Source organism: Chanodichthys erythropterus, chromosome 3 (assembly GCF_024489055.1).
Source record: "Chanodichthys erythropterus isolate Z2021 chromosome 3, ASM2448905v1, whole genome shotgun sequence".
NCBI classification, from domain to species: Eukaryota; Metazoa; Chordata; class Actinopteri; order Cypriniformes; family Xenocyprididae; genus Chanodichthys; species Chanodichthys erythropterus.
In genome coordinates, this window is record NC_090223.1 from 68,457,851 (window position 1) to 68,485,628 (window position 27,778).

Genomic DNA, 27,778 nt, shown 5'->3' on the forward strand with positions numbered 1-27,778 from the left:
GCTCAAACAGTGAACATGAACGAGAACAACAAACGCTAACAAACTAACTAATCATGTTTTCATCAAAGTGTAATCATTTAAATATCTATATTTCACTAAATACTAAAATGTAGATCATAAATGCCTGAATATGAAGTGTTTATTAATATGCAGCGTTAGTTTTGAGTGTTTTTAACAGGTCATTGAAGACTATTAACTTTTATTCTCTTCTTAAAGATGGCGTTTATTAAAGAGGAGACTGAAGATATGAAGATTGAGTTTATTAAAGAGGAGACTGAAGATATGAAGATCATTATTAAAGATGAGAGTGAAGACATGAAGATTGAAGATATTGAGGAACAAACAGGTTGGTTTTATTCTCATCGTTTTATTGATTATAAAATGTCCAGCTCTACAGAAATAAAGAATATGTTTTGCAACATTAAACCCAACATCTACTTCTGAATAGAGAACAATGAAAAAAATCTTTTAGCATCTTAATGCTTAAAAGTGCTTTACTTAACATTTTAACATACCTGAACATAAACAGCATTAATTGAACATTAAATCAGGCAAGAAAAATAAATAATTTAATGTGTGTGTCATATGGAGGAAAGTCAGCAGGGCAAGTGTGTAAAACATTTTGAACAGAGTGAACTGCTAATATTTGATGAAACCAGTGAAAATATTCACCTTGTCATTTGAGGTTCAGGTGTAGGTTAGAAATCAATAATTACATGAAAATTACATGTGACAAAATTATCATAGTTGACATTTACATGTTTTTGTTAATGTTCTGTAAAAGTCTGATTCAAACTGAAATAAGTTCAAAAGGTCTTTATTAAACTAACAAATTAAATTAGCAGCACTGGATTTGTGTGAATAAACATTAAAGGGAAAGTTGACCCAAAAATGAAAATTCTGTTGTCCCATACTCGTATGAGTTTCTTACTTATGCTGAAGATATTTCATTAAATTAAAGAAGATATTTTGAAGAATCTTGACCAAACATTGACTTCCTCAGTAGAAGAAAAGTACTATGGAGGTCAATGGAAACCATCAGCTGTCTGATTACCAACATTCTCCAAAATTTGTGTTCAACAGAAGAACTTGTACAAGTCATGTGTGACGTCATATCAATCACACTTGCGGTAACCCGGGTTGTGTCAACAGACGATGATCATGTATCGATAATAGTCAGAGATATTGTCAAAAGCATCAAATCTTGCCAATATTAAGAAGATTTGGCATTTCCCATTAATGTAGGCCTGTTACATTCTTCTAGTCCATTATTATTACTATTAGGTTCGGCTTCTGTTATTATTAAATTAATATACTACATGCTGTGAGAATAATAAAAATTAGGCTATTAGCTATCTTTTGAAAATGTTTAAACTTTTATTAGGTCTATTATACAATGAATTATAGGCCTATAATTAATATAGGCCTATATCTATAATATTTCCTAACACTGCAGTCAACTCATTTGTTTCACTAGCCTATATGTACTGCCACAAGAGAAATAATGGAATAAATTAAGACAGAATATACCGTTATTAGCATTTTATGTTGAAATTCGTCTCTGAGAGAATATGGTCTGTTAATGCAGCGTCAGGCAGCTCCGTCACTTTTTAATTTCACTTTGAAAACTGACCGAGGTTGAGACTTTTTCACCGGCATAACACTTGTGTGATATCCATTGGTTCCCCTACTTTTTTAAAACGGAAAGATTGTTAATATTGTGACGAAGGGATCGCAGACTAAAATACCGGCAGGAATAAATATTTAGGCTAATTTATTCATTAAAACCAAAGGAGCGCCAAGAGAACGGATAACAGCTGCAACGAGTACTGGCCATGATTTCAGAAACAACACATTCCAGTGGATAGATCGCCTCTTATTTAACACAGACCTACACATTTCTTATCAAATGGAGATGTTTCTTTCTATTAGGTACAGTTATTCGCAGAGTTTAAATTAATTTCTGAGACGTTTCAGAAAGATTCGCGCAGAGAGACAGCTGAAGCGTACCGTTTTTATTTATTCTATTTTACAAAGGTAGTCTACAGGGTGTTGTTGTTATTGTGAGTGTAAATATAAAATAAAATGAGACCATTTGTAGTCTTGCATCAATCTGTAGGCTTTCGCCAAAAATGACGGAAGGCCTGTTTTAAGTTGTGTCATGAGGAGAAAATCCATCAGAAATTTATATTTAAATATTGGGCTATTTTTTTTTTTTTTTAAATGTCACCTATGTTGATTATTGTTAGATAAAATAATTTGGAGATCAAGTATTTCGAGAAAATCTTTTCAGGTTGAGCGATCTAGCACAGAAAAGCAGGTATACCTGGGTACCAATGACTAGACAGACACATAAAGTGCAGCACAGGATCTGATTATTGTAGACATACACACACAGAGATGTATAAAGTACTAGAGACTGAGACTTGAGTAAAAGTACAAGTGCTATATCAAAAAAGTGACTTGAGTAGAAGTTGAAGTGTTCTTTAAGCACCACACTTAAGTAGAAGTACTAAAGTATTCAACATTTTTTGTACTTAAGTATTGCAAGTAAAAGTACAAGTATTGTGTTATGTAGTAATTAAAGAATGTAGTCAAAAGTTTGAACATCAAATTGTTTTTATTATTTCAAATGATTAACCTAAAGGACAATCACAATTCCTTTGGCTGTAACTTTTTGTAAACAAAAACAGATTAAGTATGTCCCTTCCCCTTCTCTTCCCTGCTTGTTTTTTTTTTCCTCCACAGCTTATTACCTTCTTAAACTAGTATGCATAGTTTGCTAGTATACAAGTTGAGGGTGAAAAGAAAATGTGTTAACTTCCAAAAATGACTGCTTTAGTCATTTTTAGAAGTTAACACATTTTCTTTTCACCCTCAACTTGTTAGGGCAACTAAAAGATCTCAAAGGCCAGTAGGCCACATTCAACTATTTCTTATGTAAAAACAAAACAACAAGTGATTAGAGCACCTAAAAACACTGAGCTTAAATAAACAAAAACAGATCAAATATGCCCCTTCCCCTTTAAAGCATCCCTACCCTCTCTTCCCTGCTTGTGCTTTTTTCCCCTCCACAGCTTATTCCCTGGTATGCATAAAGCAGTCATATTTAGGAAGTTAGAAATCTTTGGTTTATCCTCAAAAGTAGTTGGTTTTCAAAATTGAGCGTATTTAGTCTCGCTCTTCTAGGGCTAAAGACTAATCCTGCAATACTAAAAAGCCTCTCGCAGGCTGCTGATGCTGGAAGGGGTGTGTTTAACTTAACAGACAACTTGCACACAGCTGGAAAATACGTGAGCAAGTCCATGTTATCTGCTGAACATGACAAGTACACATCTAGCTGTTTGGCGCTGTCTTGTGCCTTCGAACCCTGCATGCCAGAGAAGAAGTTGTCTTCATCTGATGAACTGGACCTGTTGACCTCACTGGACTGCAACGTCCATTCCTGAAATATAAGAGTGTGTTATAAACAATAATAGTAGTTTCAACCCATCATGACAGTAACCACAGATTTGACATGGTGACATTGTTAGTAAATGATTTTAATGGAAATGATTACTTTATACTTCAAATAATTCCCTTAAACAAAAAGCCTTTTGCAGCATTTACAGCCTGGCAGACCTTAGACAGGAAGGCTTGCCTGCCATACTACTAGATTAAAGAGGAAGGCTCCCATACCACATCATTTCTCACTCTAACATCATAATGCTCTGTTTATAGGTATGTTTGCAATATCTTCTATGCAGGACCAGCTCATGTGTGTTTCCATATATAAAAAAAAAAAAAAAAAATTCAAAGTAATCCCCAATTTTTGAGCGGTACTGTATGTGTGACTCATGATTGCAATTTGGTCAAATACACAAATAATGCACCCATACACTATATTTCTTACCTATTTTGATTGTCTTATCTTCCTGTGTCCAATTTGTCTTAAATTTTGGAAGCAGAATAGCAGCAGCCACCAGCTCTGGGTCTTCCATCATAGGGCCAAAGCGATTCTCAATGCCCACCTGCAAGGCATCCACAAGTGGCTTGCAGTACTTCAGCGGCAGCTTGATCCTGTTCAGCTTGATTTTCAGGAGCTTGACAGTTGGGAGCAGCCACCCCATCTGGACGTTGGTTTCAGCTTGCAAAATGTTAGTTGCTTGGGCGACTGGAGTCATGACAGCAGAATACTCTGACAGGAATGCAATTTTAGCTGGATTAAACCTGTGAAGAAGACAAGAACATATAAACAATCGGAGACAAAAAAACAGCATCGCTACATGATTGGATGATTATCATGCAATGAATTTAGGGCTGGGCGATATATCGCATGCGATTGTCACAAACATTTCATCAATAAAGCTGTTTCCCTGAATTCCCGCTAAATCGCAATATCGCGTTCATTATCGAAGGCGATTCATCTGCGATATGAATGCGATATTGCGTGGCTTGTCAGTGAACTACGGCTCTGTCTATTAAATGCCGCTCCATTTGAAAGCAGGTGATGGCGATTTAGTGGTAATCAGGGAACCGGCTTTACTGACAAAATGCGTGTGACAATCGCATGCGATATATCCCCCAGCCCTAAATGAATTGGTACATCGTTCAATGTTAATCATTCAATTCAATGTTGTACAAGTAGACAATATGGACCAGAATTGAGTTTGAACAGAAAGAGTACCATATGAAACATTTTTAAACTTACATTGGAACCTTCAAATCTGTGCAGAAAACTCTCATTGTTGCCTCTCCCTTTTCTTTCACTATCCTGAGCAGTCTCTCCACAGCCATGAACACATAGTTCCATCTTGTTGCATTTGGTCGCACAAGCTGGAGGGAGCAAGCATCTTCCACAGTTTCAGCTGCTGTTGAGGATCTTGAACACTTATTCCAAAGTGCATTGCACTTGCCAAATGTTGAGTAGTATAATTTCTTGTAAGCGTCATTGGACATCGGCAGTGGCTATTAGGTTAAGAATGTGGCATGCACAACGCTGGTGCTTCGGGAGCTGGAACTCAAAACCATCATCCTCATCCAAAAGTGAAGATACATCGACAAACTCTACCTCCTCCTCATCTTTGTCTGCTTCTTCTTCCTCCTCCTCTTCCTCCTGAACTAGAGCATCAGCATTGTTATTTCCATCTTCACCAAAGACTTTGAAGGCTTTAATGAAGTTGGAGCCATTGTCCGTGGTTGTTCTTACTATCTACCCCCCAAATGTCATACTCAGCATGGATATCATTAAGTGCATTTGCCAGAAGGTCGAAAGTGTGAGAGCCTCTTAACCTTTAACAGGCCAGGACCACTGTGCACCTTTTTAAACTTTCTGGGTCCAGCCAGTGAGCCGTGACCCCAATGAAACTACGACGCCTGGCTGACCAGCAGTCAGTGGTTGTTGCGATGTGGTCAATAGTTTTCATGGCCTCAATAATTTTGATCTTCATCTGTTTTGCAGCATCATCAATCATAGATGTGAGCGTGATTCTTGTCATTATTTTGCTATTTGGCACCAGGTCTAACACAAAATCACGGAAAGCTTCTTGCTCTACAATGTTGAAAGGCTGAAGTCCTCTGACAACATACTTCATGATTGCCTTGTCGATGGATCTCTGGGGCATCGTGGCCCAGCTACCCATTCATGTAGCCTGCTTGATGGAAGGGGAGGGAATCACAGTCTTCTTCTTTCGCTTTGCAGATGTGAGTTCCTCGTATCTACTCAAGTGGCTGTCATGCTTGCTCTGAAAAGAGGCAAAAAAATATATAGTTTTACCTTCACAGAATTATAATGTGAGCAACATTATAGGTAAGTGTATTGTGTAATAACTGCTGTGACACTATTTATAAAAGCAAAATTAATTCAATTAAAGTCAGTTATCCACCATAATTCTATATAAAAAAACTAGAAACAAGAAACCCCATAACCAGATCCTTCATGGATTCTGCTTTAGTACTTCTCTGCAATTACTTGCAAAACCCTGTAGACCTAACTTGATACAACAAACCATGCATCATGAGAAACGGGAGTGCGCGAAGACCACTTGAGATGCAGACAATTTGAGATGCTTTGTTTGTTGTCAGCACTTTGATTTCATTACCAAAAAGTTTATTTTGACTAATTTTCTACCATATACAATTGAATAAAATTAACAGATAGCTAGCAACAACTTGCTTTGCACATTTTTTCTGTTTTCACCTCACTCCAGTCTAAATTAGGTAATTTTTCTACACATTGTCATATAAATAACCTGAAAATACTGTAGTTCATTAAGATTAAATTTTACTAGCCACTGTGAAACCTCCATAAAAGAGAAAACATTTCCCAATTAATGTTTTTCATGTTTTGATGATTATTTATTTGTTTATATTTTTTTGGTAAACTATTTGTCTAACTATTTGACATTATCTGTGGGGCAGGGAATGTGATGGGAAAAGGAAGGACTCTTATTGTGAAAGGCCTATGTGTAAGAGAGGTGGCCATTTTGAAGTCTGTGGTTGCTCATGAGGCAGCATGCATGGAAGACAGGCTAACAAAGGAGTGCCTGGGGTTTTTGAGGGGTTTTTTTCCCAGTGGATTATCTCCTTTTTCTCCTTTTGGGATCATTGGGGGACTGTTTTCCTCTTCCTCAGAGGTATTGCCTTAGGAGCCCAGAGAATCCCTGAGAAGCTAACGTGGGTGAGACCGTTGGGGTTTGTTTTTTTACTTTTTCTGCTTCATACAAATTTCCTTTTTTGCTTGTATTATCCTGCTTTTTTGGACTGCTTTTTTGGACTACTTTTTTTAATTGCTTTTTTTGGATTGTTTTTTTTTTTTTTACTGCTTTTTGAACTCTGATTGTTGGTGTTCTATGGGACTTTGTAGGTTATGTTTAAGGCCTTTTTTGATTTAAGGACACAATTCATGTTATCCTTGGAGTTATGAGAGGTGTATGTATTTGGAAGGAAGTTTGTTAATTCATGCATTGAACAGTGAATGTCTTGTGCTTTGTATATGTTTTATTAAATTGATAATGTTAAGATATACTGACCCACACTAACCTAATAGAACCCCGTGATAACAAGCAGACTTAAAGAGAGAAAAGTTTAACTTGTTACACCACTCTTACAAAAACAAATAGGGTAAGCACACTTATATTCTGATTTCAAGAGGTGTTTGAGTAAATGATTTGTTTGTAACACTTTATATTATGGTTTGATTTGTTAACATTACATTACATTAGACTAATAACCAACATAAACTAACCATGATCAATACATTTATTGTTACTGTATTAATCTTTGTTAATCTTAGTTAATAAAAATGCAGCTGTTCATTGTTTGTGTGTTACTCCACAGTGGACATTAACTATGTAAACGAATAGAGAGCAATTTGAAAGCAAGACAGCGCTCGTGTTGTTTTAAGAAGGTGAATGCACGCGCCCTCTCTCGCGCGTGCGCTGCTCGTTCTTAGATGCGCCCTGACAAGCGCAGCAGTCATTCTATTTTACATCATTCACCGAACAAATAAGGCTTCGGCGTGACAGCCTTTATGATAGCCAGCTAGTTAAGGTTAAGTGAACACCGCAACATGTCGTTAGTTAGCAAAAGGGCTTACTGATAGCTAAAACTGTGTGATTTGTGATTGATATTTTTAACTTACCTTGATATGTTTCTTCAAATTCGACGGTGAATTTTTGAAGGCCATTATTTCACAACCTTTCGGGCGGCAGAGTTGGCACTTCATTCTATATGCATTATCTTTCACTCCGACATATGAGAACATGGACTCTAAGTAGGGTCAGGGGTGGTCTACTTCCTCACTCTCACAGCCACGATCACTTGAAGTTGAAGGGGTGGAAGGTGGTGTTTTTGGTTCGTCCATCTTTTTAGTTGATCAAAAGGCAGAACGGGAGCAGCACCCGCAGTCTTCTTAATCGCTTGATTCGCTCGATGATGATGTGCCAGCTTCATCAAACCTGCCATCATGCGTTCTGGCAGTGGTAATGTGGGTTTGGAATGGAATGATTCGTAACATTTTTATAATTGTAACGAGTAATGATGCAGCACATAAAAAAAAAATATCGGAGTAGAAGTATTAAACTCATCGAAAATATATACTGAAGTAAAAGAGGAAGTAGGAGAAAAAAATAATACTTTAGTAAAGTACAGATACTGCCTTTTAGTACTTAAGTACAGTAGTGAAGTAGTAACTACTTCGTTACTATACATCTCTGTACACACACATATACATATATCCTTTTTAAACACTTTGAAGGTTCCGTATTTGTTGTGAACAGGAAAAACACGATTCTGTTTGAATATGGTCTCTGAAGAATTATTTCTTCCAACCTTTGTTCTTCTTCTAGGGAGCGCTTAGCTAATTGATCAATATTTTCGCTGAATGCTTTGACAGCTTCTGCGACTGAATACTGTAAAACTCTAGAGGTGGTATATCCATTAATAATATTTGGCCCTTAGTGCATACAGGGGTGTGTAAGGAGTTAACACTGTCTGGCTCAATGGGCCATCTATCTTCTGGCTTTAGATAACCCCCACCTCGCTATTAGAGGTAGTTCCTTCCTCAGCTTAATCAGTATTTTGCTCCTCCCTGTTATGCAGTAAGGTGAATCCCCATTTGAGATTCTATTCTGAATTGGAGCTTGCCTGGTCTTCTGTAGGACAGTCCTTTATTCTCGAAGCATGGTGTATCCACTGTGGTTGGTAATCTGTCAGAACTCCTGTCCTCGTTTCGGCGATCACCGTAGCTGGTCAAAGATACTTTGGTTCTCCCACCTTCGTCAGTTTCAGGCTTTTGTTCAGCATACTCTATCCTGGAACAAAGGGGTAAGTAGGCTTTTCTAAGGGAAGAGGAAGACACAGAGGAACATCAGCATATACAGAATTCAGTTTCTTGATGAGGGAAGTTACGTAGTCCTCCTGTATCAGCTCCAGATCACCTAGCGAAGTAATGCCTGCACGGCCTTTGACCCATGGGGTCAGGAAAGGCCTACCCATTAGTATTTCAAACAGCGATAATTTAGTAGTGGAAGATGGAGTCATTCTTATTTCTATCAATACCTTGGGTAGCAAATCTAGCCATTTCTTTCCAGTATCTATGGAGGCTTTTGTGAGCCTTCTCTTGAGGGTTTTGGTTAAGTTGTTCCACATTAGACAATGACTGACAATGTGGAAGGGTGTGTTGAAATGCCAATCAATCGACAATGCTTTGGCCAAGAGCTGCTCCCATTATCACTTTCAATAGTGGTAGGTATGCCAAATCGAGGAATTATTTCTTTTTGGTTAGGATCTTTACCACAGACTTAGCATCCTCTTTCGGACATAGGAATGCTTCTGGCCACTTTGAAAATCTATCCACAATTACCAAAAGGTATTTCAAATTACCTATTGGCGGCATGTGTGCAAAGTCAATCTGCAGATTCTGAAATGGTGCTTGCGGATGCGGCAGTGTGTCATGTTTAACTGGTCTGTGCGGATTTACTTTTGCACATGTAAGACATGCATCTAAAATGAGCTTCGCAGTTTTGTGTACATCTGCAATACAATATAATTGATTGATTACCTGTACTACTTTTACACAGCTTGTATGTGACAAGCCATGGTAGTGTCTGATGAGGATTATTAATCCTAACTTCAGAAGCGCTATTCTTCCCTTTTCATCTCTTAAAATCTAATCTTTTATCTGGGGCACATCCATGTTTTCCCCAATGCTCCAAGTCAGCCAATGTTGGTTGACTCTGCAGGATCTTAACGTCAATGTCAGGTATATTAGTTCTATGCGTAGTCATAGTTACCTGACTCTGATTACCCACAACAAATTTCGATTTGATTTTGGTCTTTGCTGCTTCTTTGGCGGCTTCATCTGCATTTCTGTTTCCCACAGATTGTTCGTTATCCCCTACTGCGTGACCTTTTACCTTTACTATGGCCACTTCGGAGGGTAACTGTACTGTCTTAGTCAATTGTCCTATTAGGTTAGAGTGAGCTATGGGTTTGCCATCTGCTGTTTTAAAGTCTCTAGCTTCCCATGTTTTAGCAAAATGATGAACCACCCCCCATGCATACTCTGAATCAGTGTAAATAGTTACACGTTTTTCTGCCATCAGTTCACATGCTCGAATTAATGCTACTAATTCAGCAGCTTGGGCCGAATTATAATCAAAGGCGAAAGCCTCTATCACCTCTCCAGTGTCTGACACCACAGCATAGCCGCAAAGGTAGACGCCATCAGAAGGTTTTGAACATGACCCATCAATATAAATATTCTCCCCCATCCAGGGGCGTATCCAAAAGATCAGCCCTGGAAGAACACGAGGTCAATTAAATGATACAGTCATGATCTGTCGCATTATCTACCATGTCAGACATACCTAGAATGCCTAATAGCGCAGGGTTGATGGATGCTGTTGGCTTAATAGTGAGGTTTTTGGTAGCCAGCAGGATTGCCTGAGCGTCGTTGCGCTGTCATATGCTGTGTTTGCATGTGTAGGATAGCTCCTACCTGATGAGAGGTATAAAGGATCGGCGAATGCGACACAACCATTCTTTCTGCCATCTGTACAACCAGAGCAGCCGCAGCTACAGCACGAAGACATGCTGGCATACCTGAAGCTATATTATCTAGTTTCTTAGATAGGTATGCTAATGGTCTATACGTGGAGCCATGCTGTTGCAACAGGACGCCAAGAGCCACCCCTTCCGCCTCGTGGACATGCAAGTGGAAATCTCAGGAATAATCGGGAAGGCCCAACATGGGTGCCATAGTGATGGCTTGTTTCAAGGCAGTGAAATGTAGCTCTGCCTCTTCTGTCCATTTTAAAAGAGTACTTGGGGGAGCTTTGTGGTCAATCAGGTTTTGCAGGTGCCTATCATCCAGGATCCAGGATCTACTGTAGTTCACTAACCCCAGAAAACTTTGAAGATGCTGTATAGTTCGAGGGGACTTGATTTTTCTGATCATCTGGACCCTATCATATGAGATCGCTCTCAAACCTGGCATTATGATGTGTCCCAAGTATGTCACTTTAGACTGGACCCACTGAAGCTTGTCTCTCGAGGCCTTCAATCTAGCTTGCAGATTGCAGACGATGATGGAGGCCTTTTCACAGTCCTCTTTTGTTCTCCGGAAACCAGGATGTCATCTGCGTATTGAAGCACACAGACTGTAGAAGGCAAATCAGTCATTTTTAGCAAATGTTCTTTGCACTGCTGCCGAGAAAACGGCGGGCGAATCAATGAAGCCCTGAGCAAGGCGTGTCCACATCTGTTTTCCCTGAAACCTAAAAGCTAAAATGGGCTGAGTGTCTGGATGTACAAGTATAGAGAAGAATGCTGCGTAAAGATCAATAACCATGAAATATTTGTGCGTACACGGTATAGAGTTAACAACAGTTGGAACGTCAGGGACAATTGGTGCCAATGGTGTTATCAACTGATTTATACCTCTTAAGTCCTGGGTCAAGCGCCATGTTTTTCCATCGGCCTTGACCACTGCGTTCGCAGGCGTGTTGTATGGCGAATGTATTGGTACGAGGACACCCTGCTGGACGAAATTATCAATTAATGGTTTGATACCAAGTTCCTTATCTTTAGACAAAGGATATTGTTTAATATAGACTGGTTTGTTAGTCTTCAATTTAGATTTATAAGATTTCATGTCTATGAAACGTGTGTCGTCCTTGTATTGGGACCACAATGATGGGTTAATCATATGATGAACCATCCGAGGTGTGCCAGGCTGTGGTGAGACAGGTAATTGTAAATTTATGAAAAAATGGTTTAAATCCAGGAGCTCTTACTTCTACAAGAGGTGTTACGGGACATGCAATGTCAGTTCCTGATATACCCACAGAGTTAACTACTTGATTAGACATTGGACCGTCATAATGTGTGGACGTCATTGATGTCATATCTGCTCCAGAATCCAAAAGGAACGTTTGTGGCTGACCATGCACCATCAATGTAATATAAGGTAAATCTTCACTATGGTTTGAAAAAGTTAGGGTCATCATTGATAAGTCGGAACTGACTCTGGCTGGGGAACTCTGGCTCCCCTATTGTTGGTTATTATGCTCTGTAGTGGGATACGTGGCTACTGGTGGTTTATTTCTCTGCTGCTGTGGCTTCACCCATTGCTTCCTCCTTTGGTGACCTTTTAATTTCCTACAATCACGGCATATATGACCTTCTTGCCTACAGTAATAGCAGACTACTGCTGAGTTTCTTTGCTGGGTCAAGGGTGGTTTTACTTCTGCTTTTTGGTCATGCACTTTCCCTTGAGGTGTCTGTTTTGCACCGATGCGTTTGACTAAGAAAGCTCTCAGTTCCTTAAAAAAGGTATTACGGTTTTCAGGCTCTTCCCAGTAATAAACATGGGGCGAGGCAGCTGTGACTGAGCCTGTTGGTTTATCATTTTCACATTTCAACGTTGGACATTCATTGATTAACAATGCCTCAGTGACATCTCCTTCCAACATTCTTAACAGAACTGCTCTGTAATCTGCCCCTGTAAGGTGAGCATATTTTGTATGCGTTTGCAGAACAGTCACAAATTTACCAGGGTTCGGAGGAGAAGGCAGGCTTTTCCATATTGACTCTGTCAAACATTTTTTGTGGTTTCACAGATATCGCATTTCCAGCTTTTAGCCACACCATTGCATTCAGGCTTGATGCCTCAGTTCACTTTTTTATTTTATTTTTTTACAACTTTTGAAATATTTTAGATTTCGTCACAGACAGCGCAGAGGGTTTTATGATTATTTCTAAACATGAATTCATCCAGCATTTCGTTAGGTAGTGAACCCCCAATCTTCCACTTCAGTGTGTTAGTAATTGATTTCAGTGTTAGTAGCGTATGCAAATTTTTCTGTACTCCATTGCCCAACCTCAATTGCCGTACATGTATCGTATTGTGACGTGGGTGATGGTCCTATGTTAGGCTCACACAAAACTTTTCGTCCTGATCGCCTCTATATCACCTTCTTTTGTTTGGGTGTTTTCAGCTAATTTTGGGCTCTCGCCAAATTAGTCCAGCTCTCGCCAAACTGAATTCGGGTCGCCCCCAGATTACTTTCTTTTATGTCACAATATATCAACATGCAATAACAATTGAAATTATTTTCATCAAATATTAAAATATTTTTTTCCGCAAATTAGTATACGCTGCGTGATCCGAAGTACAGTGTGATCAGTACTGCACTTCCAACCACCCTAGTTAATAGCTAATCAAAGCTTGTGTTGCCAGCCGTAGTGTCACAACAATGGAAAATAAATTCCACTAACAATTGGTGATTCAACCCAATCCTCACGTTAATAGTTTATTAAAACTACTGTTGCCAGCCGTAGTATAACAATGGATATATTCCACTAGCTACTAGTGATTACAAAAAACCTCTCGTATTTCCACGAGATCTTATAATAGGATCCTACAGGGTTAAGTGCATACTTCCTTCAAGAAATATCCAAAAACACTTACCCCCTTTTCCGTAAGTCCTCCAATCCCCGGCGCGCTTTTCTCTTTTCCCAGTTCACAGGGAGACAGTCAACAGGTTCACCCGTTTCGCGGACGAGCCCCCAGACTGTTAATAATTTGGAGATCAAGTATTTCGAGAAAATCTTTTCAGGTTGAGCGATCTATCACAGAAAAGCAGGTATACCTGGGTACCAATGACTAGACAGACACATAAAGTGCAGTTCAATCATGGCACACAGTTTATTGTCCAGGGGTACATTTATATAATTAGAAAATAAGAAGTGAAACTAACAGTTCAGTAACTGAAGTACATATAAGGACTATAAGTTCACTTATAACTGTGACGTGAGGCCTGAATCCTTTTAGGGTGACCAGAGAAAGATCACATGATGGAAAGAGACAGGGCACAGGATGTTTCTAGAATCTCACAATTATGAAAAGTGAATAGCATGACGGATGCGCAATGTTGGGAGACGAATGCAGCGGGTCAGACATGAGTTCGACCACTTCATTAAGTTTTGTTTTATAGTAAGTCTTTCTTTAAAGTGAATTTCGTTTTGTAGAAATTGCATATAGAACAAATTTGCATATAGACTATATAAGGTTCCCTTCTAGACAAGCGCGTAAAATGCTGTTTCGGCCGCGAATTTTCAGTAATTTCGATCGGTGCATCAATGATGTAGGCCTAAATTGATGTAGTTACAGTAAAAGAATAAATAAATAACTAGACTTATTGGCTATAGGCTACATTTGGAAAAGAACTTCAGACATTCCGGTAGCTGACCATTAGCAGAGCTGGCGATGGGGTAAATATGTTTGGGCAATATATAATAATATAAATAACAATAATAATGTCTCAGCAAAGACCGGACATATTTTTTTGTCTCAGCACACGTCCGCTAACAGTAACACAGCGTGTCAAAGCTTGCTGTTGTCTTGGCTACCTTACAAACGGCGATGGAAACAACAGTGATGAATTTTTTTCCCCCTTTTGTGGTAATTTAGCACTATTTTCTATGATCTTCTGCTTGCATTTTTGGACTTCAGTTGGATGCTTTATTTTCATCTTTAGTCAATTGAGTTCAGTTCTAAAAAAAAAAAAAAAGCAAAGGCTATAAAGTAGTCAGTGTTGGGGAGTAGTTAACTACGTGTAGCGGCGCTACTAGTTTAACTACAATTTTCAGTAGCTTGTATGTAGTTCAGCTACTTTTAAAACAGTGTAGCTTTTCCAGTAGTTAACCCTCTGGAGTCTGAGGCTGATTTGGGGCTTGGGGAAGTTTTGACATGCCCTGACATTTGTGCTTTTTTCAGTTGTTCATAAACATATTAATGGAAAAAGTGTCATTACACTGTATTCAGCACAAACTAGGCTACAAATAATATGTGAGGAACATGCATGTACATGTTTGTGTTTTTGAAGGAATAACATTTATGCGTGGTTATTGAAAAAACAAAAAACTTAAGTCACTGAAATAAGGCCAAAAAAAGTATATTAAATCTGTGTTTACAAGACTTTTGGGTATTGGAGGTTGTAAACTAGTTTTTGCTTCAAAATTATGTAAACATTATGCTGCTTGCTCCTTCATATAAAACAATATATTGATTTAGTTTTTGTAAGACACTTTTTGCCAAGAAACGCAGTATGCGAGGAGGCATGAATCACCACTGAATAATGGGCCATTCTCACCTGAGAAGACAAAAGAATTGGATAGTAATGAGCTGAAATGACTTGCATATTAATGAGGCATTTCAGTCAGGTAGGCTGTGAAAAAAACCTTCTGTGATGTCTCAAGCTCATTATGATATATATATATATATATATATATATATATATATATATATATATATATATATATATATATATATATATATATATATATAAACATACAGAAAAATATTATTACAATATAAAGTAATGGTTTTATATTATACTTTAAAATATAATGTATTTCTGTGATGCAAATAGTCTGAATATAGGCTTTTAGTTTAAAAGCATGCACATTTGGAGAAATATTGGATTCTCATATGCTTATGTCAATTTTCTATACAGAGGAGATATATATATTTAATATTCATTGTCATTACTATGAGCGCTGGTGTTTTCAATTCATCCTTGAAGTCGGAGGGCGCTCTGTGCATTTTTAGTCCACAAATTCATCTAAAAGAAGAGGCTATTCCATGAATGGAGTTTCCAATTCATACTGCAGCCGGAGGGCGCTAAAATTCCATCTAAAATTCATCTATAGAAGAAGAACCAGGCACTAACTGCATGTCTTCTAGAGCTCCCTAACCATGACTTTTACATCCAGATAAACACTTTAAGACAATAAATACACGATTGAGATGATGAATGCATGTATTGCCTCTGAATTTGCATCTGAATAGCGCTGGCTCCGTGGGCGTGGCCGCATTAGCGGATAATGAGCTGAATCACGGACTTCTGACATGGCTCTCTTTTCATACAGATTACATAAACACAGAAGGTTTGTTTTCGATTTGACTTACATGATTTAAAACCTGACATCTTAACGTTTTTTTAGACATAAGTTTAATTTTTCTGTGATTAGTATTCACTAAGTTACAGTTCATTTTCTGAGAACTATCAGATTGGACCTCGTTCAGAGGGAGAGGAGAGATCGACTGCACGAATCGATTAGTAAAGGTTACGCTTAATTTATAAACAAATTATTAAAACGCTGTCTGTGCCGAAGACTTCAAGCACTTACAGGTGAATAATAGCCTTTTTAAATTGATCTGCTTTATTGCAGTCTATATCAAATGTATGCGAACTATTTTATTACAGTGGTGACCCGCCATGTAATCTGTCCCGCTAGTTTTATAATGAACATAAGATCACTAACGCTGTGTTTTGATTAATTGCATTGGCAAAGCATCCATCAACTGAACAGAAAACAACATAGCTTAGTGCGATCTAATAAAATCGGTTGCTCGGGTATAGGAATGTTCACGCGAGAAGCGTATGATTTATTATTTTTATTATTGCATATTTTTGTCCCGTGTTATGGTTATGGTAGCAATTTTGAGCATGAGTCCAACAGTTATCCAGTTATATAACTGTGGCGGCCCCCATGCACCGCGGGGGTGTCCCGTATGCCACTGTCTTTTGGCATACATCTTTATAACTAAAGACGTGAACTTGAATTTGTGCACTGCATAATGCGTGTTAACAGTGCCCTGCGCATGTGTTCCAGAGACTTCTGAATACAATTGAGGAGGTAGTCGGATTCAAGCGTTTACATGGTCATTTTTTGCTGTTGGATTGGATTAGAAAAGGAATAAACTTCCCCTTCCAATCCGATCGAAATTTCATTCGGATCGAGCTCAATCGGTTTGATTAAGGTGCTTACATGAACGTTTTTGAATCCGATTGAGCCGTCAATCCGATTACAAATGGATTATTTGGGTGCATGTAAACGCAACCAGTCTGGTAAAATAAAAAAGTGGTGAGACTGCGGCACTTTGAGGGTGCTATAATTGAACAAAACATGAAATTTGCTTTTTCTACAGTACCATTGTACCTTGTGAAACAAAAACGACACTGCAAAATTACCAAAAATTATCTAAAGCCGTGACTCTGCAATGATTTTGCATATTGACACCAAACTCTGTGTCATTATTATGCCACACTGACCACATCAATTAACTGACAGTGCCACCTACTGGTCAAACACAAACGGCAATTTAATCGGTTACTTTATTTTAAGATGACATACATACATTGTAATCACTCAAAGAAGAACCAAGTAATTTTAAGGGATTAGTTCACTTCAGAATTAAATTTTCCTGATAATTTTAACTACATTTATTTACTATAGAGCTAGGGTTGAGGTTTGGTATAATTTCGCAATTAAGCATTATTAACTCATTACTAGAGGTGGGAATCGGAGGGTACCTCACGATACGATACGATCACGATAATATCGCGAGTCAGCAATTCTGCGATAATCGATATATCGCTAGACAATCCTATAATGATACATCGCGATATTGGTCTTAATATGAAAACAAAATGCACGTGAAAAGGTTACTGCAGGTTAACGGATAAATACTATCTTATATGTACATTTAATAGAGTTCACGTCACCGAAAGCAAGAAATATGAGGTGCATTTTATTGACCATCAGTTAATTTCAAAATCAAAGACTGCAATAGGAGAGAGCGGCAACAGCACTGGTATAAGGTCTCATTACTAATAATTGTGTGTTATGCGTCTGCGACTTACTTTCACTTTCATATGCGGCAGTTTGCGCGTCAGCTTGCTGAGATCTGCGGCGATGTGTGATGCAGTAGCGTTGTCATATCTGACTGTCACATGTTTCAGTTTTAGTATTTTTGGGAGAAGTAAAATTTACATATGTAGTTTCAACAACCAGATGCATTTAGACTGAGCATAGACAGTTTTGACTGGAATGCGTCCCAGACCATCTCCTGAAGTGGTTTGAGCAATTTAAATCCGTCTCAAATGCGTTTTTAGACATTTAAGCATTTAGACCTGGTCTTTTCACGATCAGATAGCTATCCGATCAGAGAAAATGCATGAAGTCACCAGGTGCAAACAGACCCTTTGACGTTCTTCAAGCGCTTAGATATACACGGGAGCGTTCGAAAGCAGGCGTCTATCAGAGGATCCCTAATATATGCTTTCAAATGCTCCCGTGTATATCTAAGCGCTCGGTGAAGAACGTCAAAGATGTCAACGACTGTCACATCAATGGTATAAAAGTGCGTCAAGACTTTGAACTTAAACGTGGCTGGGGCATCTATTTCACTCACACTGCTGTCTGCCATCCTGTTAATAACCTCTTTTTCTTAGGCTAGTTAACACTCTGAGGTCTGAAAACGCGCCGGCGCGTTTTGCAGGGTTTTTTTTCACATTGCAGCAAAACAGACTTAAAATACTCCGTCATTTTTTTGTCATAGAGACATAAGTAATATATCAATTGAAACTAGAATATCTTCTTTTATTTGTATACACTCAGAGTAAAAACAAAATGTTGTGCTTTTTGTAAAATAAAGAAAACTAACATGATGCGTGATCTCTCCTCTCCCTCCGAACGAAGTCTAATCTGATAGTTCTCAGAAAATGAACTGTAACTTAGTGAATACTAATCACAGAAAAATTAAACTTATGTCTAAAAAAACGTTAAGATGAACAAAAACAAACCTTCTGTGTTTATGTAATATGTATGAAAAGAGAGCCATGTCAGAAGTCTGTGATTCAGCTCATTATCCGCTAATGCGGCCACGCCCACGGAGCCAGCGCTATTCAGACGCAAATTCAGAGGCAATACATGCATTCATCATCTCAATCGTGTATTTATTGTCTTGAAAAGTGTTTATCTGGATGTAAAAGTCATGGTTAGCGATCTCTAGAAGACATGCAGTTACTTCCTGTTTTCTTTTCTTCTACAGATGAAGTTTAGATGGGTTTTTGTTTCTTTAGCGCCCTCCGGCTGCAGTATGTATTGGAAACTCCATTCATGGAATAGCCTCTTCTTCTTTTAGATGAATTTGTGGACTAAAAATGCACAGAGCGCCCTCCGACTTCAAGGATGAATTGAAAACACCAGCGCTCATAGTAATGACAGTGAATATTAAATAAAAATAACTCTAGAAAATTGACATAAGCATATGAGAATCCAATATTTCTCCAAATGTGCATGCTTTTAAACTAAAAGCCTATATTCAGACCCTTTACATCACAGAAATACATTATATTTTAAAGTATAATATAAAACCATTACTTTATATTGTAATAATATTTTTCTGTATGTTTCATATATCATAATGAGCTTGAGACATCACAGAAGGTTTTTTTCACAGCCTACCTGACTGAAATGCCTCATTAATATGCAAGTCATTTCAGCTCATTACTATCCAATTCTTTTGTCTTCTCAGGTGAGAATGGCCCATTTTCAGTGGTGATTCATGCCTCCTCGCATACTGTGTTTCTTGGCAAAAAGTGTCTTACAAAAACTAAATGAATATATTGCTTTATATGAAGGAATAGGCAGCATAATTTTAACATAATTTTGAAGCAAAAACTCTAGTCTACAACCTCCAATACCCAGAAGTCTTGTGAACACAGATTTAACTATACTTTTTTGGCCTTATTTCAGTGACTTAAGTTTTTTTGTTTTTTCAATAACCACGCATAAATGTTATTCCTTCAAAAACACAAACATGTACATACATGTTCCTCACATATTATTGTAGCCTAGTTTGTGCTGAATACAGTGTAATGACACTTTTGTCATTTATATGTTTATGAACAACTGAAAAAAGCACAAATGTCAGGGCATGTCAAAACTTCTCCAAGCCCCAAATCAGCCTCAGACTCCAGAGGGTTAGCTTAAGTTCACGTTTCCCTCATTCATGTGTTGAGCGCTGCCTTGAAGTAGGACGCTTTGAGCAAAGAAATCTATATATAGCGCTTTATTTTTTTAAATTAAAATATCGATATTTGCCGCAGCGATACGATTCTCGTATCCACAGAGAAGGATGACGATCTATCGCCATATCGATATTTTGTCCCACCCCTACTCATTACTATAATGTGTAACTACATCACTTTAAAATACAGTGTTACCATTAAATCTTAGAACAATTGTTTGCTTTAATGATCTTTCAACCACTTTGCATTGGTAGGCATAAGCCAAAAACAGCTACAACATCTACAACATAGAGGGGTTTGCAATATAGTTGTGGTCTTATTTTCAACATGACATCGTCATCGCATCAACATGCGTCTGGAATGAGCGGCTTTATTCTGCACTGTTATCTCCGCTGGTCTCAAAACATATGTCAGCCAAATTACCACAATTTTAGGTTTTGGCTGCCTGAACTTGCTGGAATGATTTTTTTTTTTTTTTAGATAAAGGTGCCCTAGAATGTTCTTTTGCAAGATGTAATATAAGTCTAAGTTGTCCCCTGAATGTGTCTGTGAAGTTTCAGCTCAAAATACCCCATAGATTTTTTTTTTTAAATAATTTTTTTTAGCTGCCTATTTTGGGGCATCATTAACTATGCATCGATTCAGGCTGCGGCCCCTTTAAATCTTGCGCTCCCTGCAGCATAACCTGATATTGAGTTCAACATGTTCCTGGGTCAACAAGTTTACAGATTATGTCAAGTTTAGGCTTAAAATCATGAATTGGTGCTTCTACATCTGTGTTATTCATCTATCATTTCCCTCTGATTTTTGGGATAACTTATGGGTAGGGTTAGGTTTAGGGGTAGGAATAGGGTTAAGACAAAATTTTCAGACCAGAATATGTTGACCCAGGAACGCATCTAACTCCGCAATATCAGGACCGTGCCTCCCTGCACATCATGGATCATGTCAGTTATTATTGCTCTATCTGCCATTTTTCGCTGCTGTTCTTGCTTGCTTACCTGCATAAAGTGATGATTCAGCTGTGCAGATCCAGAGGGTAATACTGGCTTGTCTAGTGCCTTGAACAGGGGCTGGCATATGCAAATATTGGGGTCATACATATTAATGATCCCGACTGTTACGTAACAGTCGGTGCTATGTTGAGATTCACACGTTTTCCGGAGATTTACATAAGGAGGAAACAATGGAGTTTGAAACTCACTGTATGTCATTTCCATTTACTGAACTCTTGTTTTTCAACTATACCAAGGTAAATAAAATTTTTGATTCTAGGGCACCTTTAAGTAAAGTAATATAACATAAAAATAAGTATTTTACATAAAAAATATACCTCAGTCAGGTATACATTTCTTATGCCCGTTTCACACTGCAAGCGTGAGCAGCGCGTGAGCATAACTACACCGTCACTGGTGTAGTCACACTGTATTCACACTGCAAGCGTTTGTACAGCGTCACAGCAGCGGCTCGAAGCTGCATATAACGTGAGCATTTCTTTACAAAGACAGCTATAAATTTGTTTTTATAAGTTGGTCATTTATAAACTTGAGAGTCTTAAAAGTTTGTTAACATGGGGAGGTGTACAACATCCTCATATAGACGTAATGAATAAATAATAAAAAATAAAATAAAAATAAAAGCCTCGTGTCATCCATTGCTGCACACGAATGAGGTAAGCTTTGTGTTTGACATCATCTGCCGCGTGCACGTTTACAAGACAGCAAACTTTGCGAAAAAAGCCAGCAAACTCGGGTTTGATTTGGGTATGCTGCAGCCTATATCTCTGTGTAATAACTAAAATAATGTTTATCATATTTTCTGGCTGGTTTACTTTATTTTTTTTTTATAAAACACCATACTTTTACCCATATAAACTTGTTTTTAATTATTCACTTTGGGTTAGTCTTCTATAATTATTTTTGGTTCTTAATTTTCTTTTGTCATACTCAAATTCTTCTTAAAACACATTAGACTTGCGTTTTCTGTGCATTTTGAACACTTTTTGTGTGAAATTATATGTATTTTGTCCATCAAAAGTGTGCTTTCACTTTGAGCGTCAGCAGCGCAGCAAAAATAGACTTACTTCACTGATGCTTACGCGGCACTCCTGCTTTACGCTTACGCGCTGCTCCTGTTGCATGTGTGAATGCATCCGTTGGTTAACATGGGCGCTGAAAAAAATATGCACTGCTCACATGCTGCTTACGCTTGCAGTGTGAAACAGGCCTTATGCTTATATTTAAGCTTTGAGAAATTGATGTTATGTAATTCTTATTTTTAAATTGTCTTCTAAATGTCTAATTTTGTAATTGGCATGATACTTTTTTTACCTGTCAAATAAAATGTTAAACTTGATTCATTCTGGATTCTGCATCCAAATGATCTGAATATTTTATAGCAGTTGTCTATCACAGCAAGTCTTTTATGACCTTTCACTTCATATTTCTATTTAAATTATTTTGATGTACTGAAAATTTAAATGACTTTTTCTTTCATTTCAGAGCTGATGGAAGTGAAGGAGGAGAGTGAAGAACTGAGTGAAGTGGAGGAGGATCATCATGACAAACCTGGAGAAAAAACTCGCTCAAAGACTAAAAAGACATTTTTAAAGAAAAGAGTCAAGAAATCTACAACCTGCACTCAGTGTGGAAAGAGTTTCTCAACCAAACAGAGTCTTGAGCTTCACATGAGAGTTCATACAGGAGAGAAGCTGTTCACATGTGATCAATGTGGGAAGAGTTTCATACAAAAAGGACTTCTTAAGGATCACATGAGAGTTCATACAGGAGAGAGACCATTCACATGTGATCAATGTGGGAACAGCTACAGTCAATCATCAACCCTTAAAGAACACACGAGGATCCACACTGGAGAGAGACCATTCACATGTGATAAATGTGGCAAAACATTTAGTTGGGTATCAGCCTTCAAGAAACACCTGACAGTTCATACAAAGGAGAAGACACATTCATGTTCTGTGTGTGGAAAGAGTTTTTCACGGCTGTATTATTTACATAAACATGAGAAAACACACACTGGTGAGAGAGTGTACATGTGCTTTGAGTGTGAGAAGACTTTTACTAGAGCAAATGGTTTAAAACGGCACCAGAGAATTCATAATGGAGAAAAACCTTTCAAGTGTTCACACTGTGACAAGAGATTCAGTCAGTTATCATATCTGAAAACACATGAGAGGATCCACACTGGAGAAAAACCTTTCAAGTGTTCACACTGTGACAAGAGATTCAGTCAGTTATCACATCTGAAAACACATGAGAGGATCCACACTGGAGAGAAACCTTACAAGTGTTCACACTGTGACAAGCGATTCAGTCTGTCATCATATCTGAAAACACATGAGAAGATCCACACTGGAGAAAAACCTTACAAGTGTTCACAGTGTGACAAGCGATTCAGTCGGTCATCATATCTGAAAACACATGAGAAGATCCACACTGGAGAAAAACCTTACAAGTGTTCACACTGTGACAAGCGATTCAGTCGGTCATCAGATCTGAAAAGACATGGGAGGATCCACACTTGAGAAAAACCATAAAAGTGTTCACAGTGTGACAAGAGATTCAAAAAGTCTTCATCTCTGAAATCACATGAGAGGATCCACAGCAGAAAGAAGCGGCACACGTGTGATCAGTGTGGAAAGAGTTTCTCTTTTAAAAATCAGCTGAAGATACACATGAAGATCCATGCAGTGGAGAAACCACATCACCACAGTCTGAAATCATAAGTAGTTCATCTTTATGTGCTGAACAACAATGCCTATTCTGTGAAAGGTAGACAAATCTCTCCTCTCCACATATAGCTGGCGCTGTTGCTCTGTGGCTGCTGTTGAATTATCCAGATTGTGGATGAGGAGAGACCCCGACATGCCTCATTCATTCATTTATTCATAGTTAACAGTTTCTCAATATGCGTTCTTGTCTATACTTGTGTGAAACGTCATCAGTCTCTGCCCAAGTCTGTCCCAATTCAAAGTTCACATCTACCAAAGTATAGTTCAAATCCCCAAATGTGTTCTCGATCCGCCCCTTTTATTGAGGATGCATTGAGAGGTGACTTGTGCGGACTTGAGACAGCCAGGTATCCCAGAATGCATTGCACACTAACCAGCAAGCGTCAATAGTAAAGCAGAAAACCTGTGTAATTCAAACATACTACAGTTATGTCATATGTAGTTTAAAGAGTTTTTCCAGGTAAGAATATACTGATTTAAAGCTTAAATTTGTGGTTTATTGATAATAGTGCCTATTTGGAGTTTGGATGCTCATGTACCCCGCAGAGAACAGCCTAACCTCGGCTAATACGTCTGACATTTGCCACTGGTTCTGATGTTTCTGTAGTGGTTAAACATGAGATATAATATTTTGTAATTCTAACAGGTGACCTTTGGGCTCATGAATCTATAATTTGAACTAAAAGTGAAATCTCATAACTTTATATAGTTAGGCGTTATAGTTTACTGTTGTGGCCTACTAGAGCATCGACTTTGTATGTTTGACTGTATCGTTTGCTTTATTTTTTATTATAGCTGCTTGTACTTTCATAATGGCTATTTGGCTATTATTGACCATTAAAACTGACATTTAACAAAGAGTCAGGGTTGTGTTTTATATTTTTAGTGTTACAAGCTCTCCCAGTCTATGGTTGGGAGACAGTAAAAAAGGTCACATTAAATTAGAAAGAGAAACAAAACCAAAGAACATGGAGGGTTCCCTTTAGTCCTCTGCCCCAGAAATGTGAATGAGCCACTCAATGACATAAAACAAATTTTAATTATGCAGGGAAAATGGAAGCAAACAGTCTTTAGGAGAGGGGCTAGCCAAAACAAACAAAAGAATTACTAACTGTTAGAAGGAGAACTAAATGACTTATGCAGGTAAAAGAAAAGAAACATAGGCTTCCCTCCACTCCCTGGCTAACCAAAAACGGGCATAAACATAACAAAAGAAAAATTGGCACCCCCTCCCTACAACTTCCTTTAACATCACAATATTTAATAAGAAAAAAAACAATACCTTTTAGTTACAAAAACAATGATAGAAAAAGAAAAGAAAAACCACTTCCTGGTAACGATAGCAACACTGTTTTATCACTAGAGCACACAACAACCTCAGGGTGTGCAAAGTAGACCATCAGACCAAAAGCCAACACATTGGTTTTACACTCAGTGTTCACTCTGCTTGCTTTGCAGTTAACTAGCCACACCTGTTGCTCATTAGGAGTGTGCTGCAGAGCTACCACTGTAAAAGAGCAGAGTCAGGGAGACAGACAGAGCACAAGACAAATAATACTCAGTGAAATACACAAACACATCTATACACAATAAAGCCCTATTCGGACGGGATTAGTTTTACATGGGGATGTGGAGAAATGCAATTTTATCTCAGGACGTCTGTAATATTAATTGACCAGTTCGCATGGGACAAGACATCTTAGTAAAACTAGCAGAAGTGGGAGGGGTAACTCACTTTACGCACCACAGTAACCTCCTTGTCGTCATGTGCGTATGACATTGCTTCCTGTTATCACGTGCGCAAACAGACAACATGGCGCCAACAAGAAAAACGCGAAACTGGAGCAGGGAGGAAACGCTATGTTTAATCTCGGTTTGGGGAGAACGTTGGTTTCAGAGGCAGTTTGAGACCATGGTGCATAATCACACTATTTGGGAACAGATTTATCGAGAAGTTGTAAGTAAATGTCCCAAAGTTGAGGAAGATTTTGGAGAGTGGGGAAAACTGAAGGATAGAATCGACTACCTGAAAAAAAGGTATAGAGAGTGCATTAAGCACAACAGACGGACTGGCAGTGATCCAAAGAAGAAATGGAAATTTTGAAGAAATGAATGCAGTATTGGTATTGGGTAAGAATAATTTATCAGTTAATTTCTCTGGTAGCCATTAGCTTCCTACAACATTATCTGAGTAAACGTTTCTCTCCTTTAGGTTGCCGACCAATAACAGATCCGGGCGAGGATCATATGGATAATCGAAATTCGGAGGATGAGCACCAGTCTGAACTCGTAGGTAAGGCGTACCATTTAGTTATTTATGTTGTCTAATTTCTATCGACCGGTATATGCTGTTGGTATTGATGATTTCAATAATTGGCCAAATTACCCATACATCAAAACAATGGTATATAATATATAAATAAAATGTGCATTTTCAACCTTCATATACCAAAATATATTTCATAATGTATTTACATATTTCATTGAGCTTCACTGTTACAGCATATACTTTGCAAAAAAAAAATATTTTTTGCATATGGGTTAAAAGGTAGGAAGGTAGGAAGCTGTATAGTTATAGTATAAACAATAAGTATAGTTAAATATAAACAAATGGTCATTGTTCTACTTAAGGTCTATAAAAAAGACAGTTGTAGTTGTCTGCTACTCTTGTTTAGAGATAAATAATTGCAAATATATTTTCTTGTCTTCACAGCGCCTAGCACTCCTTCCGACTATCTTGAGCAAGATTCTACATCGAGCACAACAGAATCTTTACATGACAATCAAGAGGATGTTGCAGGACCCAGCACAATTCCAGCAAGATGTCCACAACCATCACCAGGGCCAGATCCAACACCAAGCAACGGTAGCACTTCATTTAAACTAATTCTGTATATATTTTAAAATTTAATTCTTTCAATATATCACTCTTCTCAAAGAATCATGTGTATCCTTGTCAACCAATCTTATTGTTTTTTGGCAGGGGGACGTAAACTTAAAGGGAAGAAAACACAAGTCATGGAAGCTGTGGAAAAGGGCCTTGACCACATTTTTCAGCATGAAGCTGCTTCAGGTGTGGACTACATGCGGTACGAGAGGGACCGACTGGAATGGGAGAAGGAAGCTGAGAGGAACCGGATGGATTTTGAGAGGTGTCGCCTCGATTTTGAAATGAGAAGGATGGAGGCTGAGGAGAGGCATTCGAGAGAGAACAGAGAATTGATTATGCAGTTATTTCAGTGCCTTAGGCCAACAGCCTTTCCTTCCACCACACCATTCAATTATAGCCCGTACCCTAGCTATCTCACTCCTTCTGAGGTTCAGTTTGGCCCCCCTGCTCCAAGTGCCACACCCGTGTCTCACCCAAAACGGCAGTCTCATCCCCACTCTCTTCCATAAAGTGGATATTTTTCTTACAGGTCACTTGTATGTTTTTCAAAGTAGCGTTCCTTAAACTTTATTACAAAGAAGAGATACTTTTATTTTTTTATTGGTAAAGTGTTTTTTTTTTTTTTTTTTAAGTATTTGCACAAAACTTTAAGAACAAGCTGTTTTACTTAAAGTTGTAATGTTCTTTTTCTTTTTCTTGAAAGAATATGTACATTTTATCACAGCTGCCCAGTTACATAACTGTGTTTTCAGAAGTTGACAATAGGCTACTCGTTTCTTTGTGTAGTATTAGTACAACTTGTACAAAAGAGTAACTTTAGGGGGGTGGTCACGTGACCCAGAGCGAGATGGCAGCTTGAGTTTTCGGCTCCGCTCTAATATTCATTTATTTTGCATTTTTCCCTCCAAATCTTTTGTTCTAATTAACTTTACAGACTTTCAATCATGTCTGATTCCACTTCGGACAAAGATTTTCCGATTTTCTGATCAACACGCTCGCAGAAATCCAAAGAAAAAGACAAAAAGAAGACAGCTCATCCCTCGCCGCTACCAGAAGCTAATACCAATGCAACAGAGGCCCAATCAGACATGGCGCTGATCCTTTCTGAGATAAAAGCCAACGGCTCTCGTCTTGAAGGAATAACTAATCGGCTGGAGGGAATAGCTGGATCCATTGCCTCTCTACAAAATTCGTTCGCGGCTCTCACCGAAAGGATTGAGGGCATTGAGACCCGTCTTACGGAGGCTGAAGGGAGAATTTCATCAGCGGAAG

At 38.2% G+C, this 27,778-nt stretch overlaps 1 protein-coding gene and 1 pseudogene across 1 annotated transcript; one reads left to right on the forward strand and one right to left on the reverse strand.

Moving 5' to 3' along the window:
- Positions 1-27,029, forward strand: LOC137006877 (zinc finger protein 98-like). Its single transcript, XM_067368014.1, has 5 exons — positions 1-69; positions 217-346; positions 22,367-25,909; positions 26,330-26,482; positions 26,600-27,029. The coding sequence occupies exons 2-3, from the start codon at positions 217-219 to the stop codon at positions 23,407-23,409; spliced, it is 1,173 nt and encodes a 390-aa protein (XP_067224115.1). The 5' UTR covers positions 1-69; the 3' UTR covers positions 23,410-25,909; positions 26,330-26,482; positions 26,600-27,029.
- On the reverse strand, positions 3,110-7,843 carry LOC137014409 (zinc finger BED domain-containing protein 4-like; annotated as a pseudogene).
- Positions 27,030-27,778: the final 749 nt, after the last annotated feature.